This window comes from Pseudoliparis swirei, chromosome 17 (assembly GCF_029220125.1).
Source record: "Pseudoliparis swirei isolate HS2019 ecotype Mariana Trench chromosome 17, NWPU_hadal_v1, whole genome shotgun sequence".
Lineage (NCBI taxonomy): Eukaryota > Metazoa > Chordata > Actinopteri > Perciformes > Liparidae > Pseudoliparis > Pseudoliparis swirei.
In genome coordinates, this window is record NC_079404.1 from 13,903,603 (window position 1) to 13,921,016 (window position 17,414).

At 43.5% G+C, this 17,414-nt stretch overlaps 1 protein-coding gene across 6 annotated transcripts in view; it reads right to left on the reverse strand.

The window, feature by feature from the left end:
- Window positions 1–768: 768 nt before the first annotated feature.
- tp53bp2a (tumor protein p53 binding protein, 2a) overlaps window positions 769–17,414 on the reverse strand; it is a 29,142-nt gene continuing 12,496 nt past the window's right edge. For 3 of the 6 annotated variants that reach the window (XM_056435307.1, XM_056435306.1, XM_056435308.1), the window contains 19 exons: window positions 16,531–16,601; window positions 15,722–15,823; window positions 12,793–12,967; window positions 12,444–12,625; window positions 12,155–12,319; window positions 11,867–11,905; window positions 10,531–10,578; window positions 9,403–9,580; window positions 9,058–9,114; window positions 8,145–8,195; window positions 7,336–7,458; window positions 7,053–7,174; window positions 6,519–6,930; window positions 4,625–5,478; window positions 3,200–3,337; window positions 2,863–2,996; window positions 2,411–2,577; window positions 2,028–2,227; window positions 769–1,928 (listed from right to left, as the gene is read on the reverse strand). In XM_056435307.1, coding sequence (XP_056291282.1) covers window positions 1,887–1,928; window positions 2,028–2,227; window positions 2,411–2,577; window positions 2,863–2,996; window positions 3,200–3,337; window positions 4,625–5,478; window positions 6,519–6,930; window positions 7,053–7,174; window positions 7,336–7,458; window positions 8,145–8,195; window positions 9,058–9,114; window positions 9,403–9,580; window positions 10,531–10,578; window positions 11,867–11,905; window positions 12,155–12,319; window positions 12,444–12,625; window positions 12,793–12,967; window positions 15,722–15,823; window positions 16,531–16,601 — 3,260 coding nt within the window. In that variant the 3' untranslated portion in view covers window positions 769–1,886. The remainder of the gene's footprint in view (window positions 1,929–2,027; window positions 2,228–2,410; window positions 2,578–2,862; window positions 2,997–3,199; window positions 3,338–4,624; window positions 5,479–6,518; window positions 6,931–7,052; window positions 7,175–7,335; window positions 7,459–8,144; window positions 8,196–9,057; window positions 9,115–9,402; window positions 9,581–10,530; window positions 10,579–11,866; window positions 11,906–12,154; window positions 12,320–12,443; window positions 12,626–12,792; window positions 12,968–15,721; window positions 15,824–16,530; window positions 16,602–17,414) is intronic. The other 3 variants (XM_056435309.1, XM_056435311.1, XM_056435312.1) reach the window with 3 other exon arrangements.

Consider the following 17,414-nt stretch of genomic DNA (forward strand, 5'->3'; position numbering starts at 1 on the left):
GATATCACAGGGACATGGTGTACCCTAACCAAGAGAGTCTTTGGTGTGAAAGACGAACACAGTCACGTCACGTTCATGTGTTTAACCTGCAGAAGATGATAAGAACACAAAGGCACCGACTCACTTCATCGCCGACTCTTTTGTCAACTTTAGGAAAATGTTTTGATCTAAATAAACATTGATTCATGAGCGCCGATTCACAAAAAACAATCCGACTCCATAAAGATTAACTGAAAAAGTAGTTATCCTTCAAAAACTGTAACTCAAATAGTGTTTACCTGTGTCCCGTTTCCCACTACAACATCCAGCTTATTTTCCTGTTGCGAAGGGAGTGGGAGAGAACAATTAAAGGCAAATTAAACATACTTAAACGTGATCCAATACAAGTTAGCACCTCTTTTTTGTATATTCTGTTAACTATTCCTTCCATAAAAGCAATTGCACAAACAGGAAGCTCAGAGCGATCTCCATCCCAGTGGCACTCAAATTAGATAGTTGGGTCTGTGTCTAGTTATGTAAAGTTGTATATACTGCATCACTCATAAAATATGTGTATATTATATAACCTGCTCCCTCACCTCCGACTCTTTTTCAATATTTGGATTCATGCTCTGGGAGGTGAAGTCATCATCTGTCCAGCAGAGGGCAGCAACGATAACATAGAACACAATATACATGAGACCAACACATTTCTACTCACCTTTATCACAAGGATGAGGAACCTGGGAAACGGTCCGTATTTGTGGTCATGCAGGAAGTACATACACACTTAGTACAAAGTATTTTATTGTAAATGTTTGAAATACTGCAGTACATTTGTGGTTATAGTACTGACAAAAGAGCTAAAGAAAAAGGTAACAAAAATAAATACATCTGCTTTGACAGATAAGTGATGGTCCTGAGAACTCATACTATAAGTTCTCTCTTTTTCATTTTTTTTTGGACTGGAAATATTGTTTCTGACTTATGATACAGCATCCTCTTTGCTTACTGCTTATTACAAAGCGTTCTGGTATTACGTTTGCCTTCTTACATTATTATATCGTCATGAAATGGCTGTAATAAAATATAATTTTTCATACTGCATGACATCAAAGTCCATTTTTATAACAATATAATTGCTACGGTAACTTTTCACTCATTTTAAGACGTACAAATACATGAGTATCTATGGCATCTCGACCAAAAAGCAAGAAAGCAGATTGGCTTTCCGGGTATAAACAGCAATAGATCAAAAGATTCATCACCATTTCTTTTCACCGATCATCTAATTGTTTTCTCTTCTTCTTTATAACAGTGATGGTCACAACTGAGACGTTACTCCTCTAGTGCTGTTAACAAGAGGCAGTCACTCCACACAGATGATGAAAAACAGGCGCCCCAAAGATTGTCTCTGTCACAGAGCATTTGTAAAAACCTCTTCATTATCATCATCATCATCCACTTGTTCAGCTCATGCAATGTTGAGCCCAGAGTAGTTTTAAAAGACTATTTAAAAGTGTAAAAAGGTCCCGCAATAACAATCCCGCTTGTTCCATTTATATCCCAACATTTGTGTTTCTGTCAGTTAAGAAAAAGTTGCAGACACTCATTTCATAAACAGCGGAATAAAAGGAAACAATGTAAATAGCGTCTTAAGTACATAGTACACAGATTGGCCTGGAAAAATAAGTGAGGGAGAATCCCTCTGCTGTCGGTACAGAAAAAAAGTGCCAGAAAGAGTTCATAGTTGATCCTTCATATTGTTTGGTCTGTCTCCATCTCTTCACCTCAGCAGTGTCCTTCTCTTCCCCAGTCTGTTAACGTGAGTGTGTGAGAGTGTGTGTGTGTGTGTGTGTGTGTGTGTGTGTTTTGGAGAGTTTTGGCACACTGGGATGCGTGGCGTTTTAAGCAAGGGTTCTATGCCTTGGCTTTATTCTGGGATAGAGCTGTTAGAGACAACAAGAAGACATGTCAACAATGCACATTGGTATATGAAATAATAAACACACTTCTCTTCATTACGGTTTCATTGACTCGTGACTCACCCCGAGGAGGTTGCGGGGAATGTACCCCTCAGTGTCACCCATGTGCGCCCACCACCATTCGATCTCGTCCTCGTCCTCCCTTCGAACGATGGTCATGCAGTCTCCCTCGCGGAACTTCAGTTCATCAGGGTTCTCGCCGTTGTATTCCCACAGGCCGTAGACCACTCCCCTGTTCATGATGCCCATCTTCTCTTGCACACCTTAGGGTAGACAGATTTAAAATAACAGAACAATAATTAACACAAAAAGACTGAAGTGTAGTTAGTTTTTGAAAGAAGCAGAGACACAGGACAGAATTAAAATTAAATTAGTAGAAGAAAAAAAGCATGCGTAACAAAGCAACAAAAAACAAGAAATAAACAATGATAACAGTTTTAACTGACCATAGAGGAACTGGGAGCACTGGGTGTAGCCCTCCTCCATCTCTTCACATTTATCAGCCGCCGTTTGCATGTCACTGTAAGTCATTGCGAACACTGCTGCGCCGGACTCCACCAGGAACTTGCACACTTGCACATTGTTACAGGACGCAGCACAGTGAAGAGGTGTCCTGTATTCGAAAAAAGGAAAAGAAAAAGGCAGCTAAGAACCGAGGATACGGGAGATGAGAAACACCAACCACTAAAGAGTAGGACTAGAGGGCAAGACTTTCAAAATACTTTAATGACTGGATTTTGGAGTTGCAGCCACTGCACTTTATTCAGGTTTCTGTTGTTAACCAGCTCGTACTGCTAGAATATGCTCAACGTTAATTCAAAGAAGAAAAACCAACATGTAGGGTAGTTTGGACTGGTCTGGGGCAAATCCATTGTGTCAGAAGCAGACTTGAACTTACCAGCCGTCGCTGTCTGCAGCATTGACGTTGACACCAAACTGAACCAGAAACTTGACAATCTCTGTATGTCCGGCACAGACCGCGTTGTGTAGGGCAGTGATTCCTTCATCGTTGGGCTGACTGGGATCTTGCACCTGTGAATGAGAAATTAAAAAGAGTTTTAGCGCCAGATAATTGTAAAAAATATAGCTTCTTTTAGATATCTTTAATGAAAACGTATATGAAAAAGTGATAGCTAAATAACAAGTACAGCAACCTGACTTTAACAATGTGATTTTAAACATTATAACCATGTTATAATGCATAACAAATGTTTCTTGTGGAGCACATGTCTTACTTCATAGATGATTCTCTGGACCAGGTCAAATTCTCCCTCCAGAGAAGAGTCCAGCAGCAGAGCCAGTGGGTTGAATTTGACTCTCATGGCGTGATCAATGCGTTCAGAGCCAAGCTTGCGCAAGTTGGTTCTCTTTCCCTACAGACACAATCATAACGGTGTATCACACAAACGATCGGAAACAGCAATCACAACACGGAGAAATGAAAAATCTGAGACGTGAGACTGCAGAGTCTCATCCTGAAGTGCAAGTGTCCGCTCTCTGTTGAGCTCAATGGGGACTGAGAGCAGAGGAGGGACTTGTTTTCCGGCTCTAAGTGCACTTCTAATCCAGTTTATCCAGAAATAAATTCATGCCCCTAAAACCATGATTATGCAACCAAATGGGTCTTAAATAGACGTGACAAAAGGAGGGGGGGGGGGGAGAGAGAATGGGTCACAATGTTCATTTCTCATTGGTTTTGCTCACCATAAACCCACTTAATGAGTTTAATAAGGAGCTTAACAACAAGAACATGTAAACTGGTGTTTATTTACAACACAGAATGGGGGGGCAGAAGTGTGTATCCGCTTAGTAGAAGCAGAATGAGGCCTATTTTCTCCAGAAACAAGAGCAGTACTTCATTGGGATTATCATACTCCATAACCACGTCACTGCTGTTCACTGGCAGGCCATTAAAAAGTAGAATGTGTACCAACTGTAACTCATGACCTGTCGCCGTGGGACAAACAAACCAACATGTGAGGAGGGGATTTAAAACCAAACGTAGCACAAAAGCACACGAGGACAATCTCCACTGCAGACTCCTGGCTAAATATACAGGACTGTCTCAGAAAATTAGAATATTGTGATAAAGTTCTTTATTTTCTGTAATGCAATTAAAAAAACAAAAATGTCATGCATTCTGGATTCATTACAAATCAACTGAAATATTGCAAGCCTTTTATTCTTTTAATATTGCTGATTATGGCTTACAGCTTAAGAAAACTCTAAAATCCTATCTCATAAAATTTTAATATTTCCTCAGACCAAGTAAAAAAAAAGATTTATAACAGCTGAGTGTTTGTCAAGGCTCAGGAAACCCTTGCAGGTGTTTCGAGTTAATTAGACAATTCAAGTGATTTGTTTAATACCCTACTAGTATACTTTTTCATGATATTCTAATATTTAGAGATAGGATATTTGAGTTTTCTTAAGCTGTAAGCCATAATCAGCAATATTAAAAGAATAAAAGGCTTGCAATATTTCAGTTGATTTGTAATGAATCCAGAATGCATTACATTTTTGTTTTTTGAATTGCATTACAGAAAATAAAGAACTTCATCACAATATTCTAATTTTCTGAGACAGTCCTGTATACAAAAACAGACAACGGAGAGCCACATCACGATTGAGATTCAACAGTTGACGGTGGCGGTTCATACCGGTGGCAGCGTGACCTGGCCAGTGACCTCCGGGGCCGTCATGTTAAAGGTGTCCTCTCCCAAGCTGTCCTGCTCTGCTCCACTGGGGTATGGGGGTGGTGGGTAGGGGGGGAACTCTTCCAGGAAGCCTTCCGGAGGTGGAGGAGGCAGGTTGGCCATTGAATCCTCCAAGCCAGCTAAGGATGGTGGTGGGAAAAGAGCATCATCTGGCCTGGGGGCTGGGTGGGACGGGGGAGGCGGTGGGATAATGTCCTCGCGCTCGTGGAAGGCTGAAGGTGGTTTGGTCTGTTCAGTCGGGCCTGAAACGGGGACTTTAGCACCTGGGATGTGAGCTGGCAGCTGTCCTCCCTCCAGAGTCCGTCCCGTCGCTGACGGGTGGCTCTCCGCACCACTCAGATTGCCTGGAACATGTGACCCCACTGATCCCTCTGCTGCTTTCTCTGCTTCCCCGGCATAGGTTAGAGTCGTTGTTGTAGTCACAGTCTCCATGGCTGCCAGCGTGGTCTTCTGGTAGAGGAGTTTCTGAATGTTGGGCCCTGCAGGACCCTCTGGTTCAGTGATGGAGCTGCGTTTCTTCAAGGGCCTTGGTGCGTTGTAGAGCTTCTTCCTCAGGGCTTCCAGGTCGCCATCACTCTGATGCCTGTAGGGATTGGAAATGAAGGGAAGCAGCTTGGTGGGGCTGAGGGGCCTCGGGATGCGATCTGTTTCCGTTTGGGGACCCTCAGACGGGCTGGGACCGACGTTGTTGGGTACATTATAGTCAACGTCCGTTTCTAAGACGGGGGACCGCCGGTCCATGTAAGGGTTCTCTGGATGTAGGGAGCCTCCACCAGGGATTACCGGTTTGCCATACACTACAAACAAAGATAGGAAACACGTGTCAGGACTGCCATGTCTACAGAGAAACCACCAATATCACACCGATGCCCTTCGTAACCCTTTCTACCAATTTAATAAACTGCTTTCTTGTCCTTATGCAAGTATTATAACGTGGCAATTATAACAGGGAACATCATTATAACAGTCTTAAAATCTCGACAACAAAATGAAAGTTATCCTGCCAATTCATTTTTTGATACCGTACTTTAACCCTGCCACCTGACTTCCCAAGCCTGCAAGATGTGTTTCAGGGGAGAAAAGTGCTTCGCAAGCGATGCATTGATAACCACCGTTATCTTTTCCACCAATACGCCACGTGTCTTTTGAATCCGTTTATAAACCTGTTGCATTTTTGTATTCAAAATAAATCATTGCTTAAAGAGAGCAGTGGTCAAGAGTGTTCATCTGATGCAAATATCAATTTTGGATGACCATGAAATACTGTTCTGGTCATATTGAGCTCTAGATACCTACATAATCAGTTGTTTCAACTTAAGACTCTGCACTTTGTCTTTTCGATCCACAGCGTACATTGTAAATTTGTCCGGAGGGTGTCTTATTTGACTTTGCAAATTAACATTGTATTTATTTCACATAGCTCGAAAAAAATTGGTCCATTTAATTTCCATAATTCCAGTCAGACGCTGTGATTGCGTTAGTAGAGTGAAGATCGAACAGATGGCTTCGCCTCTCGAGTTGCTCCTCTGGTCAGTGGCGTGTAAATATTTTCTTCCAGGCAACAGGGTAGATTTATCTTTAAATGAATATATCCCAAGTGACACAAGATAGTACTCGTCTTAGCCCTTGTTCACATCATATCAAGTAAGTCTTCAGATTGTATTATGATTCCAGTCAGAGGAATACCGTGTACAGTATCTATACTCTCACTAAAGATGACTCGATACGGTGTGACCCTCTATTTCTACATGTAGTCTATCTAATTACACTTTGTAAAGAAGAAAGACCCCATTCATCCGTGTCCCCTCAACAACACTATGGATATGGCTATTCTTACCACTGACAAATCCATTGGTGCGGGTCTGAGACCTGTTGAGCGCGCCCTGCACAACCGGCTGGCTGAAGGGCTTCCCCGAGCCGGGCTGCTGGGTGTACATGGAGTAAATGGAGCTGGCCGCTACGGTCTGGGGCTTATTGATGCTGCCGTCTTTGGAGCCGGGCAGCTCTGGGGTGAAGGGCCGTACAGTGGCTGCAGGTGGAATGTCTTGCTTGGAGGGTAGGGGGAGTGTCTGGCTCTGTGAGGATGGGAGAGGGTGGCGGCCCTGTGCAGCCGGGGGCTGCTGGCTGTGGGGCTTGGTTTTGGGGAAGGTGCCCGTGTTGAGACCTGGTTTGCCATAGGGCACCACACCAGGGCCTTTTGGTTTCGTGGGAACAGGAGGAGGCACCTTGAATGGAGCTTTGGGAGCCAACTAGAGAGAGAGGAGAGAGAGAGATGGATAATTTAGATGCCAGGGTGTGTTAATGGTGGTAATTACTAAATAAGATTGTTTTGCTTTGAGGATGTAAAGACAATGTTGCTGTTCATTCTCACCGTAGCATCCCTGACCAGGTCATCACTGCTCTGGTTTTTGCGTAGGGAGCTGGTGGGAGCCTCAGTTGGCTCAAACATGGAAAATGGACGCACCTTCTTGTCCCTCTTCAGTTCCGTCTCATCTGTGCAAAAACCATAATTAGAAGCATCAATTAGTTTCATCTCATGTTCAGACACATTGTGACTTTACAGTAGAACAGAAACCCCTTTGGAAGCTGTTGTTCTGCCACATTACTGTTGTTTCCATCATGACTCTTGTACAGTATGTGTGGATGTATCTTACCTTGTTCTGTGTTAGCGTTGGAGTGAGAGGTCACTCGTGGCAGTGTTGAAGCTGGACCATGACCGTTGGTGTTGGATTCTGAGCCTGAAGAGCCCCAGTCTGCCAGCTTTGATGGCTGAAGAGCTGTGGGACCAGCAAGAGAGGAGAGAGAGAAGAAAGAAAAATGAGATCATTTAATGTTAGCTCTTTTTTTAATAAGACAAGGGGAAAAAGGGTGTTATGCAGGTTCACACAGAACAAACAATCATGGAGTTTTCTAAAAATGATAAGAAAAAAAGTGAATTTTTCTCGCTACTCATCACTTGCGGTTTTGGTTGACTGACTACGACCCAGCAGCCACTGGCCATGCTTGTCTGCAGACATCCAGTCAGATGAGCCACAACACACAGGGCTCTTAAAACTAGCCAACTAGGATTAGTATCACATCAAAGATGGTAAAACATGATGATTTTCATCACAGTGCCTATAGACTGAAGTCAAATGCTCCCTCTCAAGAGGTGTTGTATGAATACACCAACACACTCAGACACATTTTGCAAAAAATAACTGGTTGAGTTGGTCAGAATCCCAACAGCATGTCAGTTCAACTGAAGGTTATGTATTTGTTCCATCTGACCCATTTAGAGCGGCAGAAAAAGAACTGAAGAAAAGGCTCAACAAACACGCTTTAACAAACAGCAAAACACCGAAACAGGAGCAAAGATCCAGCTAGGAAATTATGAGAATATCTCGTCTTTTTCACGGAGAATCACTCAAAAAAAATAAACAGAGCCTTTGAGAAGCAGACAGCCACAAACATAACTGTGTACCTTTTCTCTTAGCCCGCAGCTCTTTCAGAGGCTGAAGCAAGAACATGGCTTCTGAGGAAGATGCATTCAAAGGAAAAAAAGAAGAAAAAAATAGCCTTAGAGCTCCAAATCTTTCTTTGCTCTAGACAGCTGTTGGCTGGGCCTAGGCAGGGGCCCTGAGGGGCCACACAGAGACCAGCACAACCCCCAGGAGCCTGCCTGATGCTATGCACAACAGAGCTGGAAAAGAACTGGGGACGGGTGTATACGAAGAGCAGATTCCTCTGCATCCCCGTCTCTCCTCTTCCCATACTGCAAATCAAGTCAGCATGCAGAAATATTTGCATGCAACATCATGACAGACTGGGAAGAACCTGTTACTTTTACTTCCTGAATGTGGAGTGCTTTAAAAAGGAAAACATGGACTTCTAGAAAAGTGAGAGGGGAAATAAGGGAGGGGGGGGGGGCTTTCTGCCGTCATTGTTGTTGTGCAATTACTACTTTTCGTATCAGATCATTCATTTTTTATAATATAGAGTACACTGCACTAGGGGACTGATTTAGGTCTAAGACAGCGAGACGAGAGAGCGTGAGAAAGAATTACTGAGAAAGAGGATGGCACAGAGAAAATGTCTCAGTGTGATATGTTGCTCTGGTCGGTCACTGGTTCAGGCAGACTTCTTCCCCTCAATGACACAGCACACATGCTACTTCAGTGTGAGGGAAAACAGTACTGGGGTAACAACAGCTTACTTTGTCTCTCAAACTTGATTTTAAAAAGAAAAAGAGACACACACCGTGCAATGTGTAAACAAAATGGTTCACTCACTGCAAAACATATCAAGAAATATGGAAGGCGACTGGAAGACAGAATTCAAAGTTCAGGCTCAGCAACACTCGATCACAACACACCATCCAGGAGGGAGCTAGATACCTTCTGAGCTCAGACTGACATCACAGCCAGCTGGTGTCCCAGACTCCTCTGCTCCTGCTGGAGGCAGGACGGTCTCTCAATTAAATGAGTTACGTACCAAATCCCATGATGACATTCACAAAGACTCACAGGGAACAGCAGTTAAAGACTCTCTCCTTTCGGGTTTGTGGTCATTCATGAACTCTGCTTGCTGACTTAGCAATCGCTAAATTGAGTTGAAGAAATTATTTGTAAAACGAGACAGAAGGGACAAAGTGAAGGATCACAAAGTCGGAGATCCGAGTCATGACCCTCAAGGAAAAGAGGTGAAAGGCTGCAGATAGTGCGTCGTCTCTGGCGGCTCACCTGCGTTGCTCCGTGGCTCGTGGGCTGGAAGGGTGGCAGCGCCGTCTGGGTGGGCCGGTTTTACGAGTAGGTCGTGCCTCACTGGGCCCCTGGGCATGGTGGACGACTGGATGTACGGGCCAACCGCCGCCACACGAGACGGACCCGACTGCTGTCCGGCTTGACCATCAGAGGGAACCTGCACAGTGAAGGGATGTGAGAGAATAGAGCGGCAAAGGTCGGTGAGAGTAATCTTAACGTTGTGTAGTACGGTAGACAGCAGCACTATTTAGATACTGTGACCAAAAATCTGATGTTTTGATTTATTTATGATTTAAAAGAATAGCTGAGATTGAGATGCGCATCACAGAAAGCCTGATGACATTACACCAACAATCTATAGCAGCCTTCTGAGGCTGTGATATTCATGACATGACGAAGAAAAATAAAGTGTATGAAACAAAGGAGGCAACTTGGTCTTCTTAGATTCTTGCCACTCGAGGCGACAGTATAAGCGTTAGCCTGAGGGGAGTGCCAGAAGGGACCATGTTACTCACATGTTATTCACATCAAAAAACGATTTATTCTGGTTAGCATGGACGTAATCTGGATTTTTTACTCGAGACTAAAATGTCCAACATCGCCATCATAAGAGCCAGGCCGTGAACCACTCACACTAGTATTTAGGTTTATAAGCAGTCGCTCGGTTTAATTGTTGCTGAACAACCATATTGCTTCAAGAAAATTATTCATGCATTTCATTTTATTATCATGTTGCTTTTCATAAAACTTGTTGCAATTGAAAATTATTTAGGGATTTTAAAGCGGCTGAAACAGGTGATGACCTCTTAAATCCTGAATCTTAATCTGAGGTTTAATTAGAGACATTGACGTGAGGGGAAAGAAACTTTGTCATCCATACAACATCTCACAGAAATGTCTGTATGCACTTCAAACCTGACAAAAACATATCCTACAGTGAATGTCATTATGACTAAGCCGTCTCCTCAAATCAAGATGAACATGGTTCACGAAGCCCATCAAGGGTCTGAAAAATCAAATAAAAAACGATGTGCCAAAACACACTGAAGAGATCAGGTCAGAAAGAAACGAGATACACATGTTCAGCTCCAATTGTCGGTTAGTTACCTGAAGATGTGTGTCCTTTGAAGCCCTCTCTTTTCCAGGGTAGCCATTCTTGAAAACAACCAAAGCACAAACATGAAAAACAGGTCGAATAATACGCTTTTTCGAATCTAATATAAGCATTTTCCAAGTGTCCCCTGAACTATGTCACTCTAAGATGGTGCAGGGTCGCCTCTAGGCCGGCCGCTCAGACTACCTCCCTCCATCAGTGTGGTCATACGGGATTGTTGTGTGATGTCAGCCAGACGCTTGCTGTGTGGTTGGAGGAGAGAGCAGCTTGGATGGAGTGTGTCTTTGTGTGAGAGTGAAAAAGGGCCACTCATTATGATTCCAGGCAGGGTGTGGGTAAATCACCTCCTTACTAGGGCCTATTCAGGCCTTCATCTCTAAAACACCCACAACACTGAAGGGAATCTGATGGCAAACAGCTTTGTGATTTGGACTACAAAGTTATGAATCAGCATTATATAATGAAAAGCAATATTTTAGGTTAATTGGTTGAATGTTAATATGGATGAAAGAAAGAAAGTTAAGGTGAAGGCCAATGAAACCCCTTAATTATGTCTGAGAGGTAATAAACCCCACCAGGAATACACAATGAAAAAAATCACAGTATAGAGGACAAAGTCACGTTAATAAGAAGGTCAAAACATAAAATCATCCAGTCAGAATGATTATGTTTTCTTTTTGCCCTTCCTTAAACCTTTGCGATCCCAACACATCCAAAGCATTCTTAAGCAGTACATATGTTAATATTTCTTCCACACAAGTCTGTTGACGGTTGATTTACAGTCCCATGGCAACCTGTGTGCAAAACAACTCCTGGAAAGGGGAGAGGGGAGCAGAGGAGACACCAGGCAGCGAACTCTGAGCCAAAACTTTGACACCAATTGCAGCTGGTGGAAAGACTGGATTATCTTATTTCTAGTATGTGCTAAACCCTGCTTTGCATTTCATATCTAATGTGTTCTGAAAAGCCAATGCTTTTTAGTAAGATGGTTCTTGCCGTGAGTAATCTGATTAGTTTCCTTTTCCTGTGTCTGTGGAGCCAATTAAGATAGCATCTCCCATGACATTCCTGCCCGCCTGAGATGCCAGCCTGCACTCATTACTCCTCTCTCATCTTCAGGAGTTGTTTCTGCCAAATGGGACTGAAACACAGCTGGGTGAAGAAAGGGGAGAGTAAACTCAGATGCAACTCTGTGATATGATCAAAAATGATGATCAATCCCCACCAGCCATCTCAGATAGAGAGATCAAAGAATGGAAAAAGACAGAGGAGTGGACTCCTTCGACAGAGAGGGAGTCACTTGGTTTTCCCACACAGAAGATCGCTTACGTTGGCGTGGGCGAGCTCTGACTGACAGGGCATCTGAGGCTTCCGGATGTAAAGAGAGATACACAAACATCCTTTATTATCTGGCCACTAGGGGGAGCTCTGATAAAAAACATTTCCATCACTTATTTGGCATTTTTAAACGATAGTGCCTGGACAAATTGCGAGAAAGACACAATAACAATCAAAGCTAACAGCACAACATCCACGAGACATCGAGATGACACCGGAGGGGGTTCTGCATTCGGTTATGTGAATGTTTTTATGATGTTGTGGCGTAATAATGCTTACAGGCAGGTTCTCCTTCTGCTGCAGCGCGGCCTTCTTCTTCCAAAGCCGATCCCGGAGCTCAATGATCCGTTTGTCCATCGCAGCCACCTCCAGGTTGCGTTTGTTCAGACCTTCTCTCTGCTGCTGCAACTTAGAGTTCTGATCCTGGTTGAGTTTGTTCCTCAGCTGGACACCAGGACAAAGACAAGACAGAGTTCAATGTTTGTGTTCACTTGAAACAAAGACCATCTTTGGAGCTCAGTTTTGTTTTGGTGTTGAATTGAATAGAGTCTACACTGCTTCTGCACACCTGGAGTTCCTTGTAGAGACGGTCCAGTTCAGCCGCCGAGCTCTGATTTTCATGGAAGTTTTCCATTTTGCCATTTTTGAGCAACTCCAGCTGACGGCTAAGCTCCTCCACCTTGGAAGCAGCCATCACTAGTTCTCTCTGCTTCTGCTGGAACAGGTTGTTCATCTGCTCGATCTCTTCCACTGGAGAGGGAGAGGCGTGAAGACGAGGGGACGGGGAGGTGTGAGAGACAACGTCATGAAGACGGAAAGTAAAACGGAAGACATTGTGTCGGAATTTAAGATTCTACTCGTACAAAATCCAGAGCAGGCATCCATTCACACAATCCAGTCAGTCCATGAGCTCTTACCCAGTTTGCCATTGCTGAGGCGTTTCTGCTCCACTTGGCCCTTGAGGGCCCGGACCTTCTTGAGCCGAGTCTCCTGGTTGTCGATGTGCTCTCGGAGGCGCTGCAGCTTCTCCTGCTCAGAGGCTTGCTGCTGCTGCCGCTGCTCCTGCTGCTTTAAGTAGCGCAGCCGCTGCTCCTGGAAAGATAAAAGAGCGGAAAGAGGAGCATGGAGCAAAGGTCACAAACGGAATAAATCAGACACATCCCAGATCTCTTTCATTTATGAGTTATCCATGGCCGAATATTTGCCAACAGCTGCTGAAAAAGTGTCATAAGGCAAAGCACCGAACTACATCTGTACTGAGATGTCAGGGGCTAGCTGTAAAAACATGATTTGAACTCTTGAAGATCGCTGTGAATGCAATTCATAACTTACGAGGTGAAACGAGGATAAAGAAAACCTTCTGTGTAGTGAAACAGTCGGTGGAGCGAAACCTCGTGAAACATTCCAAACAAATAGTTGACCTCTGACACACTGAGCTGTACACCTGCTCGAGCTCTCCCAAACAGGTTCTAAGATAGCGCACCGATTCCAGGCGATGTGTGCCGATGGTAATGCCTGTTTGTTTACTTGCCTTACGTTACTTGAAGTGAACATGACTGCTTGAGGCTACATTCCTTGCAAGCTAAATCATTCTCAGGCAAAAGTCGATTGGATCAGAATGCTCGAGTGGTTAATGACACAGGTTGCAGTTGGCAGACAATATGTAAGCATGTGTTTTAAAAACAAAAAGATTAAGACACGTTTTGTTAAGTTATCTAAATACAGTGCATAAACATGTGTCTGGGTCGGCAGAACGGGAACAAATGTTGGTGCCTCAGCAAGAACCAAAACATGCACAGGGAAAAACAAGGTCAGCCAAGCATTTCATTATATCACAGATGTCCCAAAACAAGTTAAAAAAACCCCCAATATCTTAAAATATGAGAGGACTCCTGCACAGTGAGAATCAAAAGGCAGGCCGCCGTCTCCGGCATCTCAAATTATAAACAGTACACCTGCAGCCATCCACAACTCATCTAACCTGTCTATCACAACCATCACATACAGTGCATCCAGAAAGTATTCACAGCGCTTCACTTTTTCCACATTTTGTTATGTTACAGCCTTATTCCAAAATGAATTAAATTCATTATTTTCCTCAACATTCTACACACAAAAACCTATATTGACAAAGTGAAAACTGTTTTTTGCAAATTTTTGCAAATCTGTTAAAAATAAAGAACGAAAACATAACATGTACATAAGTATTCACAGCCTTTGCCATGACACTCAAAATGTAGCTCAGGTGCATCCGGTTTCCACTGATCATCCTTGAGATGTTTGATTGGAGTCCACCTGTGCTAAATTCAGTTGATTGGACATGATCGAGAAAGGAACCCACCTGTCTATATAAGGTATCACAGTTGACAGTGCATATCAGAGCATAAACCAAGCCATGAAGTTCAAGGAATTATCTATAGACCTCTGAGACAGAATTGTATCGAGGCACAGATCTGGAGAAGTGTACAGAAAGATTTCTGCAGCATTGAAAGTCCCAATGAGCACAGTGGCCTCCATCATCCGGACATGGAAGAAGTTTGGAACCACCAGGACTCTTCCTAGAGTTGGCCGCCCAGCCAGACTGAGCGATCGGGGGAGAAGGGCCTTAGTCAGGGAGGTGACCAGGAACCCGATGGTCACTCTGACAGAGCTCCAGCGTTGTTCTATGAAGAGAGGAGAACCTTCCAGAAGGACAACCATCTCTGCAGCACTCCACAAATCAGGCCTGTTTGGTAGAGTGGCCAGACGGAAGCCACTCCTCAGTAAAAAGCACATGACAGCCCGCCTAGAGTTTGCAAAAAAAGCACCTGAAGGACTCTCAGACCATGAGAAACAAAATTCTCTGGTCTGATGAAACAGAGATTGAAGTCTTTGGCCTGAATGCCAAGCGTCATGTCTGGAGGAAACCAGGCACTGCTCATCACCTGGTCAATACCATCCCTCCAGTGAAGCATGGTGGTGGCAGCATCATGCTGTGGGGATGTTTTTCAGCGGGAGGAACTGGGAGACGAGTCAGGATTGAGGGAAAGATTAATGCAGCAATGTACAGAGACATCCTCGATGAAAACATGCTCCAAAGCGCTCTGGACCTCAGACTGGGGCGACGGTTCATCTTCCAACAGGACAACGACCCGAAGCACACAGCCAAGATAACAAAGGAGTGGCTTCGGGACAACTCTGTGAAGGTCCTGGAGTGGCCCAGCCAGAGCCCTGACTTGAACCCGATTGAACATCTCTGGAGAGCTGATGGACCTGATGGAACTTGAGGTTCTGCAAAGAAGAATGGGAGAAACTGCCCAGAAATAGGTGTGCCACGCTTGTGGAATCATACCCAAGAAGACTTGAGGCTGTAATTGCTGCCAAAGGTGCTTCAACAAAGAATTGAGCAAAGGCTGTGAATACTTATGTACATGTTATGTTTTCGTTCTTTATTTTTAATAAATGTGCAAAAATGTGCAAAAAACAGTTTTCACTTTGTCATTATGGGTTTTTGTGTGTAGAATGTTGAGGAAAATAATGAATTTAATCCATTTTGGAATAAGGCTGTAAAATAACAAAATGTGGAAAAAATGAAGCGCTGTGAATACTTTCCGGATGCACTGTACACTCGGTCTTCACATTGTTGTTGTCATAAGTGCACTAGATTGGTTTTAGTACCTTTGTTCTGTGTACCATCTTCCCACTTTATACCAATTACCCCCTCTTTAATCCAGCTCCATACATTTGTCTCTCCACCTCTGACTTTTACTTTCATCTCCACCATTTAAACCTCTCCATCCCCTGAATACACCCAGCTCTCTACCAGTCCCCATCCCCCCTTTCATCTTGCACTCCGTCTTTACTCACCTTAGAAGCAAGGAGCTGTTGTTGAGTTTCTATTTGTTGTTGCTGTCTGGCAGCCATCTCCTGTAGTTCAGCCAGCGTCATGTCCATCCTGGGTGTTGCCACCTGGGCAGACATTAATAGAGGGACAAAGGACAAAAGAAAACACGTTCAATCTTGTGTTGATACAGTAATACGCACTATTGAGAGTCAATCATGGAAATACAATACAGTAAGTGTTGCACTAAAGTCAGAGAAGAAGAAGTAGCAACAGAGAAAACACAAGTGGGTTGATAAGTAAAGCAATCCCTTCATATTTACACAAAAGAATCGGACCGATGGAGACTATTTGCGGATTTCAGAATCCTTAAAATATGTTTTTTCAAGTGACATTCTTAATGTTTTCATGTTGATTTGCATTTATAGACTGCAGGGTGTTTTTTAAATAAATTGAATCAATTAGTACCCTTTAGAAAATCATCAAATTGGCTGCTTGTTTCAAAGAAACAAAACAGGTCACAGCATTTATGTTAATAATAAAATCTAAAAAAAATAAAAGACAAAAATTAAAACATCTTGATGGAGATGCATTTTTTGAGCTGCAATGATACAAGGAAGCTATGACTGTAATTATGTTATCGCAATATAAACGTCTTTGTAAATTAGTTCCAACTCTTTTGTTCTTCTTAAACCTAAGAACATAATAAAAAGAAAAAATGTGCTAAAGTATGGATATGGTGTCGTATGGGGTAAGACAATCATTTTTTGTGAGAATAAATCAAAGTTCTTCTTATAACAATGGAAACATCCTGTTGGAAGACAGACACACTCACCCCATTCTCCATTCTTCTGTCTTGGGGACCCTTCACTCCATTCCTCTTCTGCTCGGAGCCTCTTGGCCCGCCTGAGGAACCAACATGACAGAAGACTCAATCAGACGTCACAATCTACTGCCGGTCTTCATCTACGGTGGCGGCTTCAGTTTAGTCCAAACCAAGAAACGTCAAATCAAGCAAACTATTGGCCTTTGCAGACTACTTTGAAAAATGAATTCCCATTGCATGTCTGCCCACCGCGATCTCCAAAGAACATGGCTACACACTGTACGGCTTTCTCTGGACCTGCTGCAGAGGAGATTGTGGATCAGGAGACGACGAGGCAAAACAGACTGGCTACTGCTGAATGATCTTAGCTTCTCTGGGTAACAACTGGGATAAGTGTTCTTTGTGACTTGCAGTAATCTCAGGATTTAACCTAATACATAATCGTCTGGCGGTGGGTCCCACAACCGTGTGCTTGTCTGTGTACTTAAATGCACTTATATCCTACAATGCGACTGGCATGTGACAGCTGAGAGGAGGGGTCTGGCAATCCAGATCCCATCCATAAAGCCGTGGCCCATGACCAAAGCCCTTGAGCTTACATAATGGTTTTAAATGACCTTTGACATACAGAATGTCTGTTAAATACATGCACTGGTTAATGTTGTAAACATAACACCATATTAAGGCTCAATAAGAGTCCTTTAGTGTGAGGTTATTTCGCTAGCTCACTTCACGAAGAATTCATTTGTCCTGACGTGGTGAAAAAGAACACACGTGCATAACAACAGGAAGTGTGAACATTTAACCGACTCTGTACGACCGGTAGGGCCGAGTACCGGATGATACTTACCAATATTAACAGCACAGAAACAGGAGACCACATTAACAAATCC